At 47.4% G+C, this 23,536-nt stretch overlaps 1 protein-coding gene across 3 annotated transcripts in view; it reads right to left on the reverse strand.

The window, feature by feature from the left end:
- Positions 1-8,530: 8,530 nt before the first annotated feature.
- The window catches only part of Cdk15 (cyclin dependent kinase 15), a 101,656-nt gene continuing 86,650 nt past the window's right edge, over positions 8,531-23,536 (reverse strand). Inside the window, exons 13-14 of one of the 3 annotated variants that reach the window (XM_006975033.4) lie at positions 17,728-17,846; positions 8,531-14,264 (exon numbers count right to left, since the gene is read on the reverse strand). In XM_006975033.4, the coding sequence (XP_006975095.1) occupies positions 17,737-17,846 (110 nt within the window). In that variant the 3' untranslated portion in view covers positions 8,531-14,264; positions 17,728-17,736. Of the gene's footprint in view, positions 14,265-17,703; positions 17,847-23,536 lie in introns of those variants that run through there. The other 2 variants (XM_015993943.3, XR_006063111.2) reach the window with 2 other exon arrangements.

The following is a 23,536-nucleotide window of genomic DNA, read 5'->3' on the forward strand; positions in this document are numbered from 1 at the left end:
AGTGTCCCTGTCGCTCTCTGAAAAGGGGGATCTGGGCGTCAGCCACATCACAGGACAGCTGTCTGTAATACATACAGTCGCTCGTGTAAAGCAGAAGGCCACGTGTGTAAAGGACGTGACACGTAGAAAGTGCTCAGTAAATAGTGGTTCCTGTTGTCCCTCCTTGTCACACTGTGTACTCATAAGCACACACACACACACACACACACATACACACACACACACCTATCCAGAATATTGATTGTATTTGTGATCTGTGTCGTAGTCCTAATAACGATTGTTGACTGAATCCCCTCGGTGGGTCGGCTCCTCTCAAGTCTCACTGTAACCCTGTAGCAGGAGGTACTGTTATTGGGCCCATTTTACAGGTGAGGAAGTTTAGGACTAACCCCATCCAAAGGCATCTGGCCCAGAAGCTATTGAGTCATCTGTTGGTGTCTCAGTCCTTTCCACACAGTGGCTCTGGATGTCATGTTCGTACTCTTCTGCAAAATGAGGGCTTCCAGCGTAGACAGCGGAGTCCCACAGGCTTGATTTGTCCGTGACTCCTGCTCCTGTCTAAGGTGGCCCAGGGAGCCGAAGATGGCGAACCACATGTAGCACAGAACAGATCCTCGGGCCCAGCTGAAATCAAACGAGACTGAAAGCCTCCAGGAACACATGGAGCATGCCGCATGGTTTTGGTCACCTACCACCTACTCATGAGGCACACACACCGTACGGGTGCTGCGAGATAGCGTCCCGGGCTGTTCTGAAAGCCTTTGGTGATAACCTAAGTATGAAACACAGTCTGCCTGATAGTGGAGAGTTCTCCTGAAAGCAGGCAAAGTGTTTCCATCAGATTGGGGCTGAATTCCAGCGGGAGTGGAGGAGGTAACAGATAAGACCACTTTATGTTGTTCCTTAGCCTACAAGTTGACACTATGACCACGCACTTTTCCTGACACACGTTCCCGGAGAGTGCCTTGTTATCTGAGGCTGGGGGCTGCCTGCTGACCTCCATGCTAACCTGGGACCTTCTCCACCATAGTGCTTTCCCACATTGCCGTGCGGGAAAAGGGTCTGTAGTGTGGTGTCTGGCCGGTCTGGAGTCTTCCTTCACTCATTTTTCTTGTGTGCGTTCATTTCTTTTCTATCTGTTCCCAGGGTGACCTAGTGTTCCCAGGGTGACCTACTTCTGGGCTGCTCTGGAAGTAGCCTTCAGACCTCCTGGGAATGACTCAGCCCTCCGGGATCTATCTATTGAGGACATCGGTTTTTTGAAGAGATTTATTTACATGGGTGCATCAGCGGCATGCTTTCATTTGTCCTTTGCTAATGTTGCGATAACGCCTGTTGATGGCCACCTCTCTGCCTTCTGTCTGCCTCGGGAAGGGGCAGAGCTTCAGAAATGCCAACGCATCTTAGATGCAAGGTGCGTAAGGAATTACATAATCGGGAATTGATGGTATTCCCTGGTGTCTCCAGGATCTTTCCCCCTGAATTTGTCTCAGTCAACTTCCAACTTCCCATCCTGTGAAAATCCAGGTGCTCCCTGGTTGTGTCACCGCCCGTTACATCATTCCCAGGGCCACGTTTTACAGACCCAGGGTTGTGGCTTTGTGAGTACCAGTCTAACTAAGGAATAAATAGTAAGTTATGGCTACATATGCTGTCCAAGGCTAGCCCGTGCTACAAAAGACCTTTGCTCAAAACAAACAACAAACTAACAAAGCAGGGCTGGGGATGTTGCTGGATTGGTAGAATGTTTGCACAAAGCCCTGGGTTCAATCCCCGGCATGTATCAACCGAGCAGTAAATACCAGTTCCAGTTCGAGACCAGCCTGGGATATGTGAGACACTATCTCAAAGAACAAAATGAAAATCAAAAAAAAAATTTAAAATAGGGGCTGGAGAGACCCAGGCTGGATTCCCAGCCTCCACATGATGGCTCACAATCATTAGTCCAGTTCCAGGAGATCTGATGCCCTCTTCTGACCTTCCTGAGCACGCAGCACACAGTACACGTAGATATACATTCAGGCAAAACACTAATACACGTAAAATAAATTATCCAAAAATTTTAAATTCAGATAAGTCTGAATAATAACTCTGTCTACAGACACTGTTGTCCTTGAGACAGAGTCCACTGCATAGCACAGGTTGGCCTGAGACTTACTGTCCTCTTTCCTTTGATTCCTGAAGTGCTGGGGTGCACTACCACATTGGATCAGAAATTTTTTTCATTAACTGTTAAAAACAAGATAATCTTTCCTAGCTCACTTCCTCACCGGTAAGTGAGACTCTCTAAAGAATGTCTCTAAGGCTCTACCCAACTGCCAGTGGGTAGGATTCCTAAGAGTGCCAAATGCATGAGTCTTTTATTTATTTATGCATGAGTCTCTATCCTAACCCAAATTTCTTTCTTTCTTTCATTAACATAATAAATGCTTGTTGAATGAGTGACTGAATTCACTAATGAATGCCTACTGTGTCCCACCAGGGAGCTCCTTTGAGGAGTTGACAGTCTGGAAGAGGAGAAGGACACATCAACAGAAGCGCCATTCAGTTCAACCTTCTTCTCATTCACTTTTACTTATTATTATAATTAAAATTTGATTTGCTCAATGCTGGTCCATCTCCGGCAAGCTGCTGGTTGCTGTAGAAAGAGTCTGCACAGTTACCTTGTAGGGCAGCTATCACCCACCCAGCAATAAAGCTTAGAAAAAGGCGAGCAGAGACAGGACCTGTGTCAGTCACTTGTGCAGATAAGTCTCCTTAGATGGGACTTTCCCACTCTGGGCTACCCGACTCTAACCATAACTCAAAGTCCATTTGCTTAACTAGTCAGACCTTCAGGATTACTCTACTGCAAGCCAGGCATTGTCTGGCAGACTGGACTATAGTCTGGGATTGCAGAGTACCTTTTGTTAGGAACTTCATTATGATGTGTTAATCAGTAAAAGGCTATAATGATGTCTTTTTAGCCACTGTAATATATTACATATAAAAAACATACTGTGTGTTATTTATACCGACGTGCCCCGCCCCCACCATTGACTATTGCTGAGTTTGCTTAGGTCAGAATGTTTACACTGCCTCTTCCCCAGCTCTTCTATTGATCTTCACACACTGACTTTTACGGTTTTTTTTTTTTTAATTTATTTTTAAATTAAATCTTTGGGAATTTCACAGCATGCACTCCAATCCCACTCATTTCCCAGTTCCTCCATATCCACCCTCCACCCTTGTAGCCTCCCCCTGAAAGAAAATAAAAAATAAAAATAAAAATTAGAAAAGGAAAGGAAAGAAAGAAAGAAACCAACCAACCAACCAACCAACCAACCAACCACCAACTACCACCACCACCACCAAAACTGAAAGAACATCTGGTCAACAACCTGCTCACAGCCTTCTATGCATGAACCATTCCACTGCTGTGTCTTTCCGGTCTCTCCACCACATATTCGTTAGTGTTGTGTCCGTATACAGCATGTGTACGTATATATTGTCTTAGTCAGGGTTTCTATTGCTGTGAAGAGACACCACAACCACAGCAACTCTTATAAGGAAAACATTTAATTGTGGTGGCTCAATTATAGTTCAGAGGTTCAGTCCATTATCATCATGGTGGGACATGATTGTGTACAGGCAGACACGGTGCTGGAGAAGTAGCCGAGAGTTCTGCATCTTGCAGCCAACAGGAAGTGGCCTCAGTCACTGGGCGGTATCTTGAGCATGTATGAGTCCTCAAAGCCCACCTCCACAATGACCTCTACTTCAACAATGCCACACCTCCTAATAGTGTCACTCCCTGAGATTATGGGAGCCAATTACATCCAAACTACCACGGCAGTACACTCTCTTGCCCAAACAGCTTGACTTTAGAATGTTCAACGCAATGAGTCATTAGTCTAGTTCAAGGTCTCTGGCATCAGCTACACCATCAATACTAGACCTTCATAGGGACGCTTGGATGTCCTGCTGTAGCTCTCTGAGTCAGGGAGATCCTGCAGCTGTGGTTCCCTGGAACCAGGCCCTTCACACACTCCAGCAGCTCATAGATGGGGAAGATGTCGGGGCGGGCCAAATCAGAGCCCACGATCTGGGCCTGGACGGTAGCTGAGCTGGTCAGCCCGCCAGCTCTCCCATGCCCATGCCACCAGCCAGCTTCTCTGCTGGCCAGGCGAGGCACAGGACCAGCTTTCCCGCTTCCCTGTGCCCATGTCTCTGGTGCCAGCCCTCCTGCATCCACATCACCAGGGCCAGCTCTCTCTTGGTGCCCAGACAAGGGGCAGAGCCGGCTTTCCCAAGTGCAGCAGCTGGCTTCAGGGTACAGCACAGACCATGGACACCCGCATAGCCTTTGGTGGTAACCGAGCCGTGGTTATCAACGCCAACCCCGGCTGCGGTAAGACCACAGGCCCACACATGACCATGGCCTCAGAGGGCAGAGCAGGCCTCTCACATCAGGCTGTTCCATGCAGGACTTTTAAAAGAAGACAAATTTGTTTCTCTGTTGTATGAACCGCTATGTCTTCCTCTGACTGGTGAGAAGAGGTTAAGGCCTGTGCCCAAGCCTCGGTTTCCCCAAGGTAAAGCAGGCCATTGAGTGACTGTCAAGGACCCTCTGACAGCTGCATGCCGAGTGTTTACCCTGATTCTATGCCAGTTTTGCCACAAGAGTGCCAGAAGTTGGTAATACTGGGAAAGTTTTTTTTTTTTTTTTTTTTTTTTGACTTGGTTTAATTTAACTTTTTCAGAGTACATTTCTATCAGAAAGCAGTCAGGCCCTATTGTCGGAGATGTCTTAAAGGTATTTCCAAACTTGTTTCTTGCTCTTCGCTTGACAAGGGCTGTCACCGGGCCCCATCACTCCTCGGCTCACAGCTACCAATAAACAGAGAATTATTTCCCACCAGCCAACACACTGTTTACTTTCCAGAAAAAATTGCACTTTCCAATCTGACAGCTGATCAAGGGCATCCCGCCGCTGTCAGCAGGAGGAAATGTTTAAACACAGAGATGGGAGTTTAAACATTTTCTCATTATCACAGAATAAGAAGAAAAAACACAAATAAATAAATAAGTAAAAAAATGGCATCCAGCCTCTCTGGCCCCCTGCCGGGAGCGTAATGAAGCTGAGTCATGTGACCAGAAGGAGTGGGCTTTTATCTCTGGCCTCAGTATCTTACTCAAGTGACACCTGTCACATGACCCAACTTGGGTCTTTTATCTGCCTTCCCCAGGCACCCTTTTGGGGAATTGTCTTTTCCAGGGCCTTGTGGCCCTTAGCAGCCATTGTCGTGGGCACCGCTAGAATCTCTTAGGTTCCCCAAATGTGTTTAAACACACTAAACGATAAAGCTAAAAGAAAACCCAAAAGAGGTCTGCTGGAGGGAGGGGGGAAACCATGGCCGTTCTCATATTTCGTGGGAGTCTGCACGGATTGGAGCCTGTCTGTCGAAAGTAACAGAGCTCTGTGTTTTCAAACTCAGGTCATCAGTTTTGAATCTGTTTCTTAGCGCAGGAGTTCAGGCAGTGAGAGTCCAGGGTCTGCATCATGACCACATCTAGCCAGGCTGCTAGCGTGAACCCAGTCACAGCAGAGCACAGGGTGCTGCCCCCCCCAATCCCGCCCCGCAACAGCCTGGCTCTGGAGCCTGGGTTTCTTACCGTCTTCCTGCCTTCCTTCCGTGGTCTTTGGCATGTTTCACTCCTCTGTGTTCCTTCCCTTTCTCTTCCCTGGGTCCCGGAACCACCTGTACCACTATTAGCGCTCGTGGTTTTTAAAGCACCTACGATGCACCAGGCACCGTTTACAGTAACTCCGGGGTGGTAGCTCGTTCACTCATAGGCAGCTCTCTGAGAGATGCTGTCATTATTTGTGTTTTAAGGAAAAGGAAATGAGCCGACGTGGTGGCTCACGCCTGTAAGCTCAGGGAAGGTCTAGTCAGGCATATTACCACAAGCATGAGGCTAGCCTGTGCTATGCAGCGAGGGCTGTCTCAGAATACAAACAAACAAACAAACAACAAACAAGAGGAGGTGGAAACAAGAGAGCAAAAAGCCCTTTGCCCAAGTAGTAAGTGGCAGAGACAGGTCTGAACAAGAGGAATGGGATTCGGATTCTGCATCCAGCTTAGCCTACTGACGTCTTCTTACATTTTCTTTTATTGCATGCATTGGTATTCTGCCTGCAAGTGTGTCTGTGCATCACGCGCATGCCTGGTGCCTTCAGAGGTTAGAAGGGGGTGTCAGATTTCCCTGGGACTAGAGTTATAGATAGTGGTGAGCCGCCATATGACTGATGGGAATCGAGCCCGGGTCCTCTGGAAGAGCAGCCAGTGCTCTTAACTGCTGAACCATCTCTCTGGCTCCCATATTAATCTTTGTGTTTGTGTACTTTTTCCTTCGCTCACCTCATAAGTCACATTTCTTAAGCTTTTCTTGTTTCCTTTATCTTTTTGTTTGAGAAAGGAAAGCAAACAAAGAAACAAAGAAACAAACAAACAAACCTCCCCATGTAGCCCTGGCTGGCTTAGAACTCTGTGTAGACCAGGCTCCTTCAGACTCGAAGAGATATGATTGCGTCTGCTTCCTGAGTGCTGGGATTAAAGGTGTGTGTACCACCACTCCTGGTTCTCCCCAATGCTTCAAACTCTGAATCCTATTTATTTCTTGTACAATCATCTTATGAGCCTGACCATGTACCAGGGACAGTTCTGGGTATTTATTTGATTAGGGGTGAAGTTGGAAACTTAGTAGAGGCCTGGAGTGGTGGCATGGCACCTATAATCATAGCGCCTGGTTTCAGCTGAGGCAGGAGGATTATGAGTTTGAAGCCAGTCTGGGCTACAAAGGGAGACCATGTCAAAACAGACAAACAACAACAAAACCAGAAAACAGAACAAGACGTGGTAGCAGAATGCTTTCATTGAAGATATTAAGTAGCTGCCAGGAGAAAGAATAGTTTGTCTTTGAAAGTGTGGCCACTAGCAGGTTGTCCGGCTGCCGGTGGATGGCCTCACACCCATGCACCCATGCGCTTGAGGAGAGCACTGATTGGACTTCGTGGGTTAAAAAGAGGAAGACATGAAGTTGTGAGGGGGATGTGTTGGGAGGGACCTGGGAGGAGCTGGAAGGGAGACATAGGGAGTATGTAATTCATGACACACACATAAGAAATTCTGAAAGAATACCTTTATTTAAGGGCAAAATATTTTTTAAAAAAAAATCAAGATAAAAAACCAAGGCACTCTTCAAGGTATATTTGTCAGTCACTGCCATAAAGGTGCATGTGGAGTTTGCCTTCTAGAAGGGGAGAGAGGAACAGGAACTGTCACCCAAAGCAAATCGTAAATTACTGAGCATGAAATCAAGTGATGGATGACCTGTGCTAGGAACATGGAGCAGGTTTAGGGGATTAGTGTGCAGGAGGTTTGCCCGTCACAGAGGCGGCTTCGGGAAGCTGCCCTCAGAGGTGACATCGGCCCAAAGGCTTGAAACAGGCCAGGGAGTTGTCTGAGAGGGATATTGGGGTGAGGAGCCAGACAAAGCTGGGGTGGGAGAAGCCAGGTTGGTTTATGTTAGCCCCAGATGCTGCCAGCTTCCTTCAGCCTATGAAAGTGCATCATCTCTCCTGTGCTAAACAAAATAGGGAAACTCACGGCCCTTGCTCTCTCTCTGCTGCTAATCCACCTCCTCTGTCCCTTTGGGAGAGAATTTCCGAAGGGGTGTACTTCCGTTTTCTGGCCAACTCTCTTTAACCTGTCTTGCTTTTCTGTAAATGGAGGCAGCTCCCTATAAGTTACCAGGGATCAGCAGCCAACATATCATGGCCTTTCCTACTTCACTCTGGCTTTTCTCTTTCTTTTTCTTTTTCTTTTAAATATACACAATTCAGGCTGGAGAGATGGCTCAGAGGTTAAGAGCTCTGGCTGCTCTTCCAGAGGTCCTGAGTTCAATTCCCAGCCACCACATGGTGGCTCACAACCATCTGTAATGAGATCTGGTGCCCTCTTCTGGCCTGCAGGGATACATGTAGGCAGAACACTGGATGCATAATAAATAAATAAACCTTTTTTAAAAAATACACAATTGGGGAATACATATAAGCACACTCTTTTGTAGTTTTTACATTTTTAACCTTCATTTCATTCCACGTACATGGGTGTTTGGCCCATGTGTATGTCTGTGTACCACATGTGTACAGTGGCTATGGAGATCAGAGGAGGTGTCGGATCCCCCGGGACTGGAGCTTCAGACAGTTGTGGGCCGACATTTGGGTGCTGGGAATCAAATCTGTGTCTTCTGAAAGGGCAGCCAGTGCTCTTAGCACACACACACACAGCCATCCCCCAGTCCCGTTCACTCCGGCTTAACAGGTCACCGCATGCTTTTCCTGACTTCCATTGCACAGAAGGACTCTAGTCTTTGCCTTTCTTCCCACAATACCTTCTCTTGCTACCAATTTCTGTCAGCTAATGTTTTGACTGTGTTAGTCTATTTTATATTGCCATAATAAAACACCTGGGACAGAGTATGTTATGAAGTAAGAGATTTATTTGCCTCACAGTTATGATGGCTACAGGACTCAAACAACATGGAGCTACAGAAGATCTATGCCTTGTCTACCAACAATATTCCCATCTTTTCAGTTAAGAGTCACATGTGATGGAGTTTCCCAACCTTTGTCATGATTCTTCAGAATTTTTGCCCCTCAGGAAAGGCTGGCCCACCTCCGGTCAGAAGGAAACTCTGAACAGTCTGAAACTTCCAATCCCCCCTGCATTTCAGGAGAGGAGAGGCGGCAGTCTGGCCCATGGGCGGTAAAGAGCAGTATGCACGAAGCCCGGCATGGTAGCTAATGTTTGTAGTCCCAGCATTCAGGAGGCTGAGGCAGGAGGACTGTCATAAGTTCCAGGCTAGCCCAGGCTACAGAGTGAGACCCTTCCCCCCATTTAAAATCTCAAAAATTTTAAATGGAATGATATATGTAATTCCATTGGGGTTTCTTCCAATGGAAGAGATACCTTCTTGTCCCGCTGGGCACAGATGCTCCTGACGTAGCTTGGAAATGCAGGGGAATCTTAGGACAGAGATGGGAACCAGCCTGAGGTCCAAGGTGCTAAGGATACAGAGGAGAAGGAAGTGGTTTCCTGTGCTCTTGGCCCACTAATTAAATCCCACTTATGGACTTAAAAGTGTTGATTTATTCTATATGTGGGTGGGTAGCGCATGCATGCTGTGCATGGCATGTGTGTGGAGGTCAGAGGGCAAGCCACAGAAGCTGGTTCTCATAGGAGTCTTTGGGGTGGAACTCTGGTTGTCAGGCTTTCCAGCAAAGGCCTTCAGTCAATGAGTTCCCTTCCCGGCCCCATTCTGGACTTCCATGAGAAATGATACGCTGGTGGGCTAGACCGTTGAATTCCGGGTTTCACCTCCTCAGGCAGGAACATCCTGATCTGTGTGTCTCTTGTGCAGACCTCTTTTCTCCTCCCACCGCCCGCCTTGCAGATTCTCTCAGGATGAAGTTTATCATCGTCTCCTCTGAGCTCTGCTCTCACCGAATCTGACGTATACTCCACTAACTCTCATCAGACTATAGGATGCTCCGGGGAAACATGTATTTTGGAGAGAGACACAGAGAGAGAGAGAGACAGACAGACAGACAGACAGAGAGAGACAGACAGAGAGAGAGAGACAGACAGAGGGAGAGTCACACAGAGAGATTGTTGTACAGGGTCCTTCTTTCATAATCTTCTCTGTATTATTCCAATATTAACATATGTGCTGCCAAATCAAGTCCCCTTGAGGGGAATGTTAACTACTCTGTGTTTCTGGATCTCAGATGATTGTTGAATGAGTCAATAAGTAGATTTGGATGAATATTTTTACATCTGGTTCGTTTTGGACTCCCACAATACCTTCATGTAATAGCCACTGAAAATACTCACAATATTGATAATAAACCATTTATTCAACGATGCACACACATCAGGTCTTCTCAGGACACACTGTCCCTCCTAGAGACAGAGGAGAGTTAGGAATACAAAAATATGAGGCTTGTAGGCTCTGAGGAGATGGACGGAGATAACAATAGCTTGGGGGTTCATTTACGAAAGGTGTCAAGAGGAATGAAAAGATGTCAACGTCACCTTCGGGAAACGGCTTCTTGAGCTGTTCGGTTCTAGGGAACCTAATTGCTCGGGAGGATAGGTTTGCTTCTCGAAGGTAAGCGCCGTTCCTTTCTCCCAGAGAGCTCACTTTTAAAACGGTGAAAGTTTAAAGACTAACTCTAAGGTGTTGCTAGATGTGCGTACCCAAAACATTCAGACATGTTAGCGGGTGTCATTATCAGCTTTCATAAAAGCCCTAACCCAGCCAGCACCGTCCAACATAACTTCCGACATGAACGGAACTGCACTTTGTCCCTGAACGGGAGGCATCAGCCACACTTGGCTACATGCCGGGAGCTGTTGAGAGAGCCAAGGGCTGGTGGTGTAGACTTAATCACTTAGATCGAAGCATAAGGGCTAGGGATACAGCCTTGTGGCACGGTAGAGCACTTGCCTAGCATGTACAAGGCCCTGGAGTCAACCCCCAGAACCAACAACGACACAAAAGAAACAAAGTGACAGGTGGAAGTCTACAGCACTTTCATCACCAAAGGTGGACAGCGTAGGTCTGTGTTTCATGGGCCCAGTCCTGGTCAGGAAAGTTTCAGTTATACTTAGTAACAACTCCAAGATATTAGTGGCTTAAATAGCGTAAAGGTTTGTTTGTTTTATGTGTACGTGGGGGGCGGGGCAGGGGTATGTGCATGTGGGAGTGTCCTCAGAGGTCAAAGGGGAATCGGATCCCCTGGAGCTGGGGTTACAAGTGGTTGCAAGATGCCTGATGTGGGTGCTGGAAACTACTAGAAACCGAACGTGGGTCCTCTGCAAGAGCAGTCTGGGTGGGCTTCTACCCTCTGACCCATCTCTCCAGTCCAAGTAGAAATTTTTCCGCCTCTCTCCCACTGTGTGCGTCATTCGGGAACTCTGTCCTCTATCTCCTCATCCTTGGCTCATCTTGAGTGCTTCTGGCCCCTGGGACCTCAAACCACAAAACAAAGCAAATCCGGAGAGCCCTGCAGTGGTAATCCAGGGAATGCTTGGCCCAGAGATGACACTGACCACTCCCTCTCACAAACCAGTGGTAGAACAAATCATGTTGTCCTCCCCGCCCACTAAGGAGGCAGGAAGTACCATCTGATTACGGATGATCCAGAGACAGAACTCCCAAAGGAACAACAGTAATGGCTAAGTGTTGCTAATCAAATGGAGTACAAATAATTATGTGTTTGTTTGTTTCTTTGTTTTCCAAGACAGAGTTTCTCTGTGTAAAAACCCTGGCTGTCCTGGAACTCACTCTGTAGGCTAGGCTGGCCTACAAATAATTATGCTTTTAAAAGCCAAGTGTGTCTCTAGCAAAAGAATCAACAAAAACATGGGAAGAAAAAATGCACACACAGCAGGAATGCTCATTTTACAAAATCAAGGAATGATGGAAATTTGAATGTTTTAGAGCTGTATACATAATTTTTATTAATCTCATTAAAGGAGAGAGAAAACACAAACATAATTAATTTATCTTCCACTTAGAATTAAAGAGGATAATTTTTGTTTTTGTTTTTCAAAACAAGGTTTCTCTGTGTAGCCCTGGCTGTCCTGGAACTCGCTCTGTAGACCAGGCTGGCCTTGAACTCAGATGAGCCTGCCTCTTGCCTCCTGAGTGCTGGGATTAAAGGCATCCGCAACCACCACCTAACTAAAGAGGATGATTTTGTTAATTTAATTAAAAAAAAATGCTTTCATAGAAAATAAAACAAATTTACCTACTCTTGCAGCAGCAGGGTCTTACAGAAACCCCAGTGTGATCTGTCCCAGATGCTCAGAGGTCAAGCTAAGGATCCGAAGGACCAGCTGTTCTCACTTCCAACTAGGAATCTTGGTGATTGCTCTCTGTATCATCCAGGGGGCAGAGGAAGCCACCACTGCAGTGGGGACTCAGTCCCTGTTCATGGGCAGGTGGGCCAGCTCAGGGGACTCAGTCCCTGTTCATGGGCAGGGGGGCCAGCTCAGGGGACTCAGTCCCTGCTCGTGGGCAGGTGAGTCCTCCTGACTCTCCAAAGCAGCAGCAGCAGCCTGTACTGACCTGCAGTGGCCCAGCCGCTGGCAGCCCCTTTGCTCTGTGACAGCCATCTGCCACTGGAAGGACTGTCTCTGGCTCCTGGGTTTTCTCTTACAGCAGCTGTCCCTCCATGTGTTTTGTCCCAGTCGTCCACCTTGGAGCACACAGCAGAGTTGGGGGTGTGCTGGGGGGAAGTTTGTGTGCTTTGGGGCCAGTTTGTGCAGCCAACCCTAGCTACTTCTATCTGCCTCTGAGTGCTCTCTGGAAGCTCTACTATGTCTTAGTACTGCTAAGATTATGCAAGATTAGATGGGCAGACTAATAGGTGCACAATACACATCTATTTCATATGATGCTTTCTTTAGAGTGTGGTATGTGATACGTGGAGCTGAGCTTCATGATTCAAATGTGCCCAGATCAGAGACCAAGCTGCTTTTCTTCGTGTGGGGCATCGTCTTGTCTTAGTCTTTCATTTCTGTAGCCTGAAGGGATTAGCATTATCTGTTGGGGGCCGACAGATTATATAATTAATTCACCTTGTACTTAAAAGACCCACTTTCCACTAAGTCAAGGCCTTACTTACGTTGTAGGCATTTTAAGGCCAATGTGTAATAATTTAAATCAGATAAAAACTGACGGGAGTAAGTATTGTTTTGACTCGCTGTGACTAGCCAGGTCTGAGTCCTCTGAATCATGAGCCGACGTGAAACATCAGCTGCCTCTTCAACAGTCTACAGATCCAATTGAGATGTGTTTATCAGGAAGATCTCAGACACTGGACACACTTAGACGTGAGGTTTGCACTTGAACTCTGGCATACTGCCTTAGAGAAATCGCTTAACTTTGCCGGGCCTCAGTTTCCATTTGTAGGGTGGGATAATAATAGCAGTAGTGCTTATTTCAGTGAGTTGTATGAGTAAGTTATGTATTTTCTCTGATTTACTCAAATCATCAATAGAAATCCTTGACCAGAGCAGGACCGAAGTCTGAATCCTTTACCATACCCCTATGGGCATGTTTCTAGGTTGAATAAGACCTGTCTTTTATGCGTACACCCTGCCCGCCCCGTCCAGCCCACACTGTTTTATCTGGCAGGTGCGGCGGGCAGACTTTGTCCAATAGCTTGCTAATATACACAAAGGCAGCTTTTCGGGGAGACCATCTGCATTCCTTTTCCTCCAAGACACTGGGTGGACAGTTACCATTTCAAAATTCTCTCTTAATTGCTTCCTTCTCCTAGTGGTCTCTGGTTTCTAGGCTACTAGATTTCATGAGACGACTCCTTGATGAAGTAATTTGAGTTTCCCAGGCTTCCTTTAGGAGGCACAAGTGTCAGCTGGGGTGGATCCCCAGCCGGGGTGGATCCCCTGCCGGGGGTGCTGTGTGTGCACGTGTGTCTGATGGTGCCCCAGAGCTTGAGTTACGTCTCTGGAACTCTAGTATCTCCACCATCAATGGAAGCTTCGGCTCCCCATTGCTTTCTCAGTCCCCGCAGACAATTAGGCTTCAGTAGCAGGTGATAGACTGAAACTCAGCTCTAGCCAGGAGCTCAACGTAAGCTCCTAAAATCTGGGTAATTGAAGCAGTAATGCATCCCGATAGCCAGCAAAGGAAGAACACATCCCTGGGGTCACCACCAATAGCCGCCAGCAAGTCCATTTGTTGACAACTTTATCCAAGAGACCACCTTCTCTCTAAGCCAGACTAAGCCCTCCTGTCGCAGGAGTCTCTGAGTTGGGAAGAATTGTAAGGACACACGTGAGGCAGGCCTCAGCAAGTACCTGCTCTGGCTCCAGAACGCCCCAGTTGTCTGTCTCTCAATCTGTCCTGTAAAGACACGGAGCTTTTGGCCCAGGGGATTGTCCAAATGCTGGACACTGTTCTGCAGGCCTCTTCTCCCGCCACCTCTGTTTACGTCTGTTTGTGTAGGCAACAACAGTAGCAGTGACCTTGCTCCGCATCCTCTTCATGTATTGTATCGCTGCCTTGAACATCACATTTTAAGTATTCCAGGTGACAGGAGAGAGAACAGGGATCTCTGATCCAGAAGAGAACAGGGCAGGAAGCTTCATAGTCAGCGGACACAATGAAACAGGATGGCTGTAGCCCTGGAAGGGAATGAAAAATAAACAAAATGAAAACGAGTAACAGAGTACAGATCTAGTAAAGGGAACTCGCTAAACACTACTGCGGTTACTGGTGGAACTCCATATTTCAGTTTTTAAAAAGGTGGTGATAAAGGACTATGCCATCTTAAAATACTCATTTATCTATTGTCATGTGTGTGGGTTGCTATGTGTGCTTTGCCTGAGGGGTAAGTCTGTGCACCTCGTTCATGCAGTGCCCAGGGAGGCCAGAAGAGGGCGCTGCATTCTTTGGGACCGGAGTGATAGGTGGTTGTGGCCACCATCCGGGTGCTGGGTACCAAACCTGACCCTGTGAGAGAGCAGCCAGTGCTCTTAAGCCCCCACCATCTCTCTAGCCACCAAAGGCATCACCACAGTGTGGTGGCACAAACCTTTCATCCCGGCAATCGAGAGGCAGAGGCAGGTGGATCTCCGTGTGTTCCGGGCCAAACAAGGCTACAAAGTGAGACCCATCAAAAAATATCTTAAATCCACCTCCGATTTCACAAACCAAAGTTGAAACTCACCGCATCCGTGGGTGGAACCACACCAAGTTTTAAAGAGACACACGAGACGCACCTGTGACGTGGATGGTTGGCATGCAGAACACTTCTTTGTCGTGGACGTCAGTATCTATTTAAAAGTCCCAAACTGATATTTTTGTGGCTCTACCAAGAGTCTTCATTTTGAGGAGCTGGTGCCGGTGGCCCCAGCTCAGGCCCAAGCTACACTCAGCTGGTTATGGTGGCGCACAGCAGTAGGATTTGCTGAAGGAGACAGAGGCAGAAGGATCCCGAGTTTGAGGCCGGCCTAGGAGACTTGGGAGAAGCTTTGGACCGGACTGAACCACAACAAACAGTGGTGGGACCATGGAAGCAGTGGCTACTGCTCCACGTTGCCAGCTCCTTCTCATCATGTTGGTGACTGCGGTGATGCTGCTACCTGGGACGAAGGGTTTACTGCTGCTGGTTCAGAGAAGAATTGCCAGGACCATCGTGTTACAAGAAAGCATCGGCAAAGGTCAGTTTGGAAAAGTTTGGCAAGACAAATGGTGGGGAAAAATTGCTGTGAAGATTTTCTGTTCTAGGGAAGAAAGCCCTAAGACCCCAATTTACATTTCGACTCTCCTGAAAAGTGAATATTTTAGCATCAACCCAATTCAGAGGAGAAGATTTGCGGGCCCCCAGTGTCGGGGTGATCACGGCCCTTATTCTCTTTAACGCTGGCCAGCCTTCCAGATGCCATGCCGTTCATGAGACAGTTTAATTGCTCTAGCTTTGCCCAGCTGTGGTTCATCTTCAACAGGTTTCATCTCCACGTTAGGACAGAGGCCTAGGGATATCAAGAGGTTACTCCAATAGAGGCTAAATCGGCCTCCTCCCTCCCACTACTGCTGGAATGGAGCGTCACATACCGTATCCACTCGATTTTCCACTGTGACCAGTTTTTTGTTGTTGTTGTTGTTGTTGTTTTGTTTGTTTGTTTTTGTTTTTTTTCGAGACAGGGTTTCTCTGTGTAGCTTTGCGCCTTTCCTGGAACTCACTTGGTAGCCCAGGCTGGCCTCGAACTCACAGAGATCCACCTGCCTCTGCCTCCCGAAAGTGCTGGGATTAAAGGCGTGCGCCACCACCGCCCGGCCCACTGTGACCAGTTTTATGTCTAGAGGTAGCAGCTCTTTGCGGGAATCCTCTGGAGATCAGAAAGGCCTTTCTCCCTCCCTTCTGGCTGCTTAAGTAGGACAAAATTGGCAGTAGAGAGACAGCTCAGTGGTTAAGAGCACTGGCTGCTCTCGCAGAGGACACAGGTTCTGTTCCCAGCACCCACATGCTGGCTCACAACTGTCTGTCACTCCAGTTCCAGGGATCGGATGCCTTTTTCTGGTTTCCTCACGCACCAGGCTTTGCACGTGGCACACACACTTACACGAGACAGAACGCTCATAACAAATAAAATTTAAATCTATCTATCTATCTATCTATCTATCTATCTATCTATCTATCTATCTACCTACCTACCTACCTACCTATTTATTGATTTTCTGAGGGTTTCTCTGTGTAGCCCTGGTTGTCCTGGAACTCACTCTGTAGATCAAGCTGGCCTGGAACTCACAGAGATCCTCCTGCCTCTGCATACTGAGTGCTGGGATTAAAGGTGTGAGCTGCCACCACCTGGCTTTTTGTTGTTGTTTAAAATTTAAATAATTTTTTAAAAGTAGGATGAGTCTGTAGCCATAATAGAAATAACAGTAACACTAAGGGAGACAAGCATTTGAGGCCCTCCTCATTGGTCTTATCTTTGATGGGGGGGGGGCGTAGAAAGTGTTTGTGTAGCACACACCAGGCCCTGGGTTCAGTCTTCAGTTGGAGAAGGAATGGCGTCTTTGATAACGGTACGAGGGACCAACCCTTCACTTCAGGAATTGTAGTTCGAGTTCATCCTGCTCCCAACTAGGTAGTTTGAAATGGTGCAAGCAAAAAAACCTCTGCCCTAGAAACTGTCTTGCATGGGCAACGCCATGATTATATTGCTAGTTGTAATTCCAGTTGTGCATTGTCAAGACGCAAGCTTAGGAGTTTCTTCTGGGGAACAGCCGTGATTCTAAACTTCCCTGTTCTCTGAAGACCGATGATTGGGGAAGAGCCCAGAAAGCGGACATCCTTGATGCTCAGACACCTTTCAGTCATCACAGTCAGAAACAGAGATCCAATAGACAGCCACAAAGAGCTGGAAAACGCCATGTGAGTGACCCTGGGGTGCACACCCCGGGGATATGCCAATGGTTTCCACCCAGGAGACACGGCCCATCTGTGGTTGCCAACTGGGTGGCCCAGTCATAGAGTAGTGATTATGGTCTGGAATCTGGCTGACCCTGCGTGTGGTTTTCACTCTAACTCTGGCTGGATTACTGTCCTTTCCACTCAAGGCAGAGGCTCAGAGTAGGCAGTGCTCCTGAGACGCACAGGGGTGCCTGTACTTGGCGTTGGGGAGTGTCCCGTCAGGCTTCTGTGCATGCTAGCACATGCTAGGGTCTGGTGGACCTGGGAAAATTTCCCATAATGCCTTTCACTCCTTGAGATTGCCTGACGAGATGGCAAAGACGGTGGAGCATGTCGACTTAGCCGGAGCGGTGGGTGTCAGCACTGGATATCCCACAGCCCCAGGAAACCTCTCAGGCTTTGGGGAAAGTGGGTCTGTGGGTCAACTTGAGCCCCGACGAGTCCTGCCAGCTAACAGAGAGGCCTACCTCGTTAAGGAAAACCACGCCACTGGAGCTCTGGAAATCCTCACAAGCTGTGACTCAGGAGCCCACTCCAGCTCCAGGAGTGAAAGAAGTAGCCACGGACATCCTCACCTCTTCCCCAGCTTAGGAAATGGGGTTCTGAAGAGGAGTGTGGGTCTCGTTGGTTCTGGGACTGTGTACCTGCTAGGATCTGGATGGGTTCACCTCTTCTTCTCACCAACATTTGTTGAACCCGGGTAGGTAGTGACCCGTCCTGCAGGAGGCCGACAGGTCACACGCTTCTGGCTTTAGCTCCACTCCCGAAACCGCAAACAGAGACTCCTCTGTAGGGAAGAAAAGAGAAAAGCATCAGCATATGATTTCCTGAGATCTTCCACAGGGCATCTATTTTGTCCACCGGCTGTAACATCTGTTGTTACCCGAAGAGACGTCAAAATAGGCAAACTTCCTAATAACCTATACTGACTCAGGGCTGACTCACTGTTCCAGATCTTTGATAGTTGCCAAGTGTTCCCAAGGCAACTTGGGAAATTCGATTCAGTGCCTGCCCGCCAAACGAACACAGTTGAAATTGGGGAAGGGCCTGGAACCCATGGGGGAAAGAGTTAGAATGCCAAGCCAAGGAGTCCAGACTGCAGTCCCGGCAAGGGCAGGCAAAGAGCATCACGTGGGGCTAAATATACTGTGGAAGGTTAAAAGATCTGTCAGAAACATTAGTCGCCAGAGCAATGGTCCTCAACCTATGGGTCGCGACCCCTTGGAGGTTGCAGATCAGATAACCTGTATGCCAAATATCCTGCATATCAGGTATTTATATCGCAATTCATAATAGTAGTGAAATTACAATTAGGAAGTAGCAATGAAATAATATTATGGTTGGGGGCGAGGTCACCACCACATGAGGAACTGTACTAAAGGGTCGCAGCATTAGGAAGGTGGAGAATCACTGCTTTAAAGAGAGTCTAAATAGACTCTAAGGCATGACTTTGATAAAATCATAAAAAACTATTTTGAAATATCTTTATGTATTACCCTCATTTTTATACATAGACAGATGTTCCTTGGCTTACCATGGGACATGTCTTGGTAAACCATCATAAGTCCTTGGGTTTAATCCCCAGCACAGAAGAAAGGTAACAGATATCATACATCAAAAATAGATTCTTTATCTTATGTGTACGGGTGTTTTACCTGCATGTACGTTTGTGCACTATGCATGCAGTGCCTGTGGAGGCCAGAATGGGACACTGGATCCCCTGGGACTGGAGGTACAGGATATCTGATATACAGGCTAGCTGGTATGCAATCCCAAAGGGGTCACAACCCTCAGGCTGAAAACCAATTCTCTGTGTTCTGTGGTATGGGTGCTGGGAACTGAATCTAAGAACTGGTCCCCTAGAAGAACAATTGTTGCTTTTAAGCACGGAGACATCTCTCCAGCTCCATCAGAAATGCATTTTAAAGGGGCTGGAGAGTCGGCTTAGCAGGTAAGAGCACTGGCCCTGTTTTCAGAAGTCTTGACTTCAATTCCCAGCACCCACATGGTGGCTTGCAAGGGTCTACCGCTGTAGTCCTACAGGATCTGATGCCCTCTCCTGCTGTGCAGACATACATGCAGACAAAATGCCCACGTACATAAACTAATACAAAAATGTATTTAATAAGACCCTACCTCAAAACAATAACAACCACAGCAAGCATTGAACACACCTAACCTACGGGATGTGAGAGCTTACCCACACTATACACCGTAGAGCTGGTTGTTTCCCTGGTGACTGTGCGACGGGGAACACGGAACAGTTCTGCCACCACCCAGTGAGGAGAGAGTGTGTCACTAGACCGCCAAAAGATCAAAACTTGAAATAAAGTCATCCCTTGTGCCACGGTCCAGGACTGGTGCATGTGCGAAAAGACACTGAATCTCTCATGTAAAGCAGAAGCGTTTGTGCGTATCACACACACGTACAATGTCCTTTCAATTGTCTCTAGATTACCCGTCACCCCTAATGTTGCTGGAGAGCTTCTCTCCAGGTTCCACCAAGCCCTACAGTCCCACAACCCACGTATAAAATAATCACTCAGACGCTTATATTGCTTATAAACTGTATGGCCGTGGCAGGCTTCTTGCTAACTGTTCTTATATCTTAAATTAACCCATTTCTATAAATCTATACCTTGCCACGTGGCTTGTGGCTTACCGGCATCTTTACATGCTGCTTGTCCTGGCGGTGGCTGGCAGTGTCTCTCCCTCCTTCTTCCTGTTCCCCCAATTCTCCTCTCTCCTTGTCCCACCTATACTTCCTGCCTGGTCACTGGCCAATCAGTGTTTTATTTATATAGAGCGATATCCACAACACCCTAATGCAGTACACACTGTTTAATCTAAAAGATGATGACAAGAGAAAAATTGGCCCACGTCAAGCCCAGAGACAGTCCCCTGAATTTGTGGGGTTGCCTGAATCTGATGGATTCTGCAGTCAGGAAACCCATGGGTATGGAAGGCCCATTCTAGGGTTCCTACTATGCATATGGCTTTTCCCCACGGGGATGTATATTACACCCTTTTGTACTTTCCTTTAGTTCACACCACAGCACAAACGGCGGAAATAAACAGTGTCCATACTTTGCAGATGGCTCTGTAAACTCAAATACAAGCCAATTTAGGAGTGTCGTCTCCAGGAGAAACCTCTTTGTACCATGGAGGCAGTGACTTGAAAAGCTTGGGTTTCCTGGAGGCTGCCTTGTCCCTCAAAAGTAGGGATGGGAAATGGAGAGGGGGAGGAGGGAGAGAAGAAGGAAGGAGGAGAGAGGTGGGAGGGGAGAGGAAAGAAGAGGGAGTGAGGGAGAGAGAAAGAGAGAGAGGGAGAAGGGGAGAGAGGGGGAGAGAGAGGGACTGAAAGAGAGAATCTAATCAAAAGGATTCAGTGCGTCGCAGGCTGCCAGGCTCTCCTTCCTGACTCACTGTAAAAGAAAATGGAAAAGCGGAGAAGGAAAAGATAGAAAGGGAAGGGGAGAAGAGGGGAGGCAGTAGACGGCTCTCCCCCAGTCATCCGCAGCGAGGCAAGTCCTTCCACTCTGGTGACTGCTCATTAGCTTAGCGAATCTGACAGCGTAATTATCACAGCCGCTTTGCGCTTAGAATAAATAAATACGCAAGTGGGTGCTTAAAAGTTTTGTTTTTTTTTTTTTTTTTTTGCGAAGGAGATTCAGTCATCTAGACTGTCGGTGTGACAAGTTTACTTAAAACTTTTCCATTCTTCCGAATTTAAATCATTTCGGAGGAGATAATGAGATAGTTGTCGCTCAGTCTAATTGAGTTCCTCAGCTCCCGGCAGCTGCCTGTCACCCTTTCAAACTGGCTTTGACTTTCTTCCTGAACAAACCGGATCCCAGTGTCTCTGTTTGCTCTCCCTGCGCTGATAACCTGGGGAAGGCCGGTGCACTGGAGTGCAGAGGGTGACTTAATGGGATTGGGGGGCTGAATAACCTTCACAGGAAACGAGATAATCTAATCTCCCTTGTCTGTGCCGGCTAAAGGAGACAGGCCGAGTTACAAAGAGCCTGGAAATTAAACCAGCCTTGCAAAATGTCTTGCTCTTTCCCTCATCACGTGGACGTTGGGCTCTTCTTACACATCATCAGTCCGTCCGCTCAAACTGCTTATTGTGTGTGACTCTTCAGAGTGCACACTTCTGCACAAGGAGGCCGGAATCCTGGCTCATGTGTCTGGATGGCAGCTTCCTATCTTCAAAGCCCAAAGGTTCACAGCGTACCTTAAATTGGAGTTGCCCAACTAACAGGGAGCGCACCAACGACTCGGACTCAGGGCACGGTGCACACGCATCTCCCATTAAAGCGGATAATCTTTCCTTTGAAAGTTAATTAGTGCCTATTTGTCTTTTCCTCTCCATCTTGCCTCTCGAGACTCTCCTAGAAGCACACTTACTCACTATGTCCAGTGAGCCGAAGGTTTCATGAACGTTCAGTTCATTCTGGGATAAAAGAAACTAGTGTTAACCCACTGTGCAGATGGAAAAATCAAGGCCTCAGAAGGCCAGTGGTGCATCTGGTTTTGGGGAAAAGAAAAGAAAGAAAGAAAGAAAGAAAGAAAGAAAGAAAGAAAGAAAGAAAGAAGAGAGAGAGAGAGAGAGAGAGAGAGAGAGAGAGAGAGAGAGAGGGAGGGAGGGAGGGAGGGAGGGAGGGAGGGAGGGAGGGAGGGAGGGAGGGAGGAAGGAAGGAAGGAAGGAAGGAAGGAAGGAAGGAAGGAAGAACAAGAAAACATAAGCCTTTAATTCTCAGTTCTGGGTTCAGAACCCATGTACCATTTTGGTCTAACCCATTCTTAAAACAAAAAAATATGATATCACCAACATTAGAGAAAATCCTGAAAAGGAGGGGAAATGATCTAGAATATTTTAATTCTCTATATTAGCTTTCAGTTTTGTTCATGTGTGAATACCTTTCCTAAGTAGATTATAATGTGCCGTTTTGTAGTCTTGTTTTTGGTTTTTGAGTTAGTGTCTCACTGTGTATTTTTGGATGGCCTGAAATTTGCTATGTAGGCTAGGCTGGCCTTGAACTCACAGAGAATCACCTGTCTCTGTCTCCCGAGTGCCAGGGTCAAAGGCATTTGCCACCACAACAGCTGGCTTTTCTCTTTTTCCTCTTCCTCCTTCTCTATGCTTTCTTCTCTCCCTTTCTCCCTTCCATTTTGAAAGACGGCATTGCTACATGACCCAGGTTGCCCCCAAATGCTGCAACTGAGGTCACGTACCCTCAGGCTCACTTTTCTGGCTTTATGGATCTTAAGTCCTAAGGGAAGTACTTCCATCACAGTGCACACTCCTGTGAGCAGTTTTAACTGGTTCACAGCTCTGTGTGACCAGTCAACACATTACCATTTATCTAATCAGTTCTCCAGTGCTGAGTATTTAAATTGTTTAGTTTTACTTTGTAACTTTTTTTTTGTTTAAGTTTTTGGAGACAGGGTTTCTCTGTGAAGCCCTGGCTGTCCTAGAACTCACTCTGTAGACCAGGCTGGCCTCGAACTTAGAGATCCGTCTGCCTCTGCCTCTCAAGTTCTAGGATCAAAGGCGTGCACCACCACTGCCCCGCTTGTTTGGTTATTTTTTAAGCTGCTCGATTGTTTAGCCAAGTAATTTCAGGGATAAAAGTGTCTTGATTAAGAGCAGTTTTGTGTAGCTCCTGCTGCATAAGGTTGGTCGAATCTGCTATTGATGGAAGCCACAGTCACCCGATCTATACTCCAGCCAGCAGGGAATCATCTGATTGCCACACCACCTCCTCTGGGAGTCACTGGGCTAAAGGAAAACAAAAACCCTAACTTAACAGTTATTTGGTTTTGTCTACCCCGCAAAAGCTATTCTCCACGTGATGGTGGGCTTTTTTTGTTTCCTCTGGAGTAAATTGCTATTTTATACCTTTCCCCCATTTTCATCTGATTCTTGTTTTTCTTGCAAAACAGAATGAAACAAAAACAGTAACCCCAGCCAGGCGGCGGTGGTGACGCACACCTTTAGTCCCAGCACTTGGGAGGCAGAGGCAGGTGGATCTCTGTGAGTTCGAGGCCAGCCTGGTCTAGAAAGTGAGTTCCAGGACAGCCAGGACTGTTACACAGAGAAGCCCCGTCTTGAAAAACAAAAACAAAAACAAAAAACCAGTACCCCCCCCACACACACACACACTGAGTAAGAATCTCAAGACCCAAGGGTGTCTGTGGATGTTATCATAACCAGAAAGACTGAGGAATACGGCAGACACTCGGACCTCCCTGCACAGGGAAGGTGGTACTGGAGTGTCACTTTCCACGACATCTGACATTGAGGTATGAAATGAGGGGGGGGCCATCCCACCCCCACTTTCCCCCAGGGCACTCTTGAGCAGGGGCAGGAAATATTAGATAGAAATTTAGAGGGGAGAGAAACAGAGAGAAAACTCAGGAGGACCTGGATCCTAATCCATCGGCCCCGACTCTCTCTGCTAAAGGGCTTTT

This window comes from Peromyscus maniculatus, chromosome 13, assembly GCF_049852395.1.
Source record: "Peromyscus maniculatus bairdii isolate BWxNUB_F1_BW_parent chromosome 13, HU_Pman_BW_mat_3.1, whole genome shotgun sequence".
Lineage (NCBI taxonomy): Eukaryota > Metazoa > Chordata > Mammalia > Rodentia > Cricetidae > Peromyscus > Peromyscus maniculatus.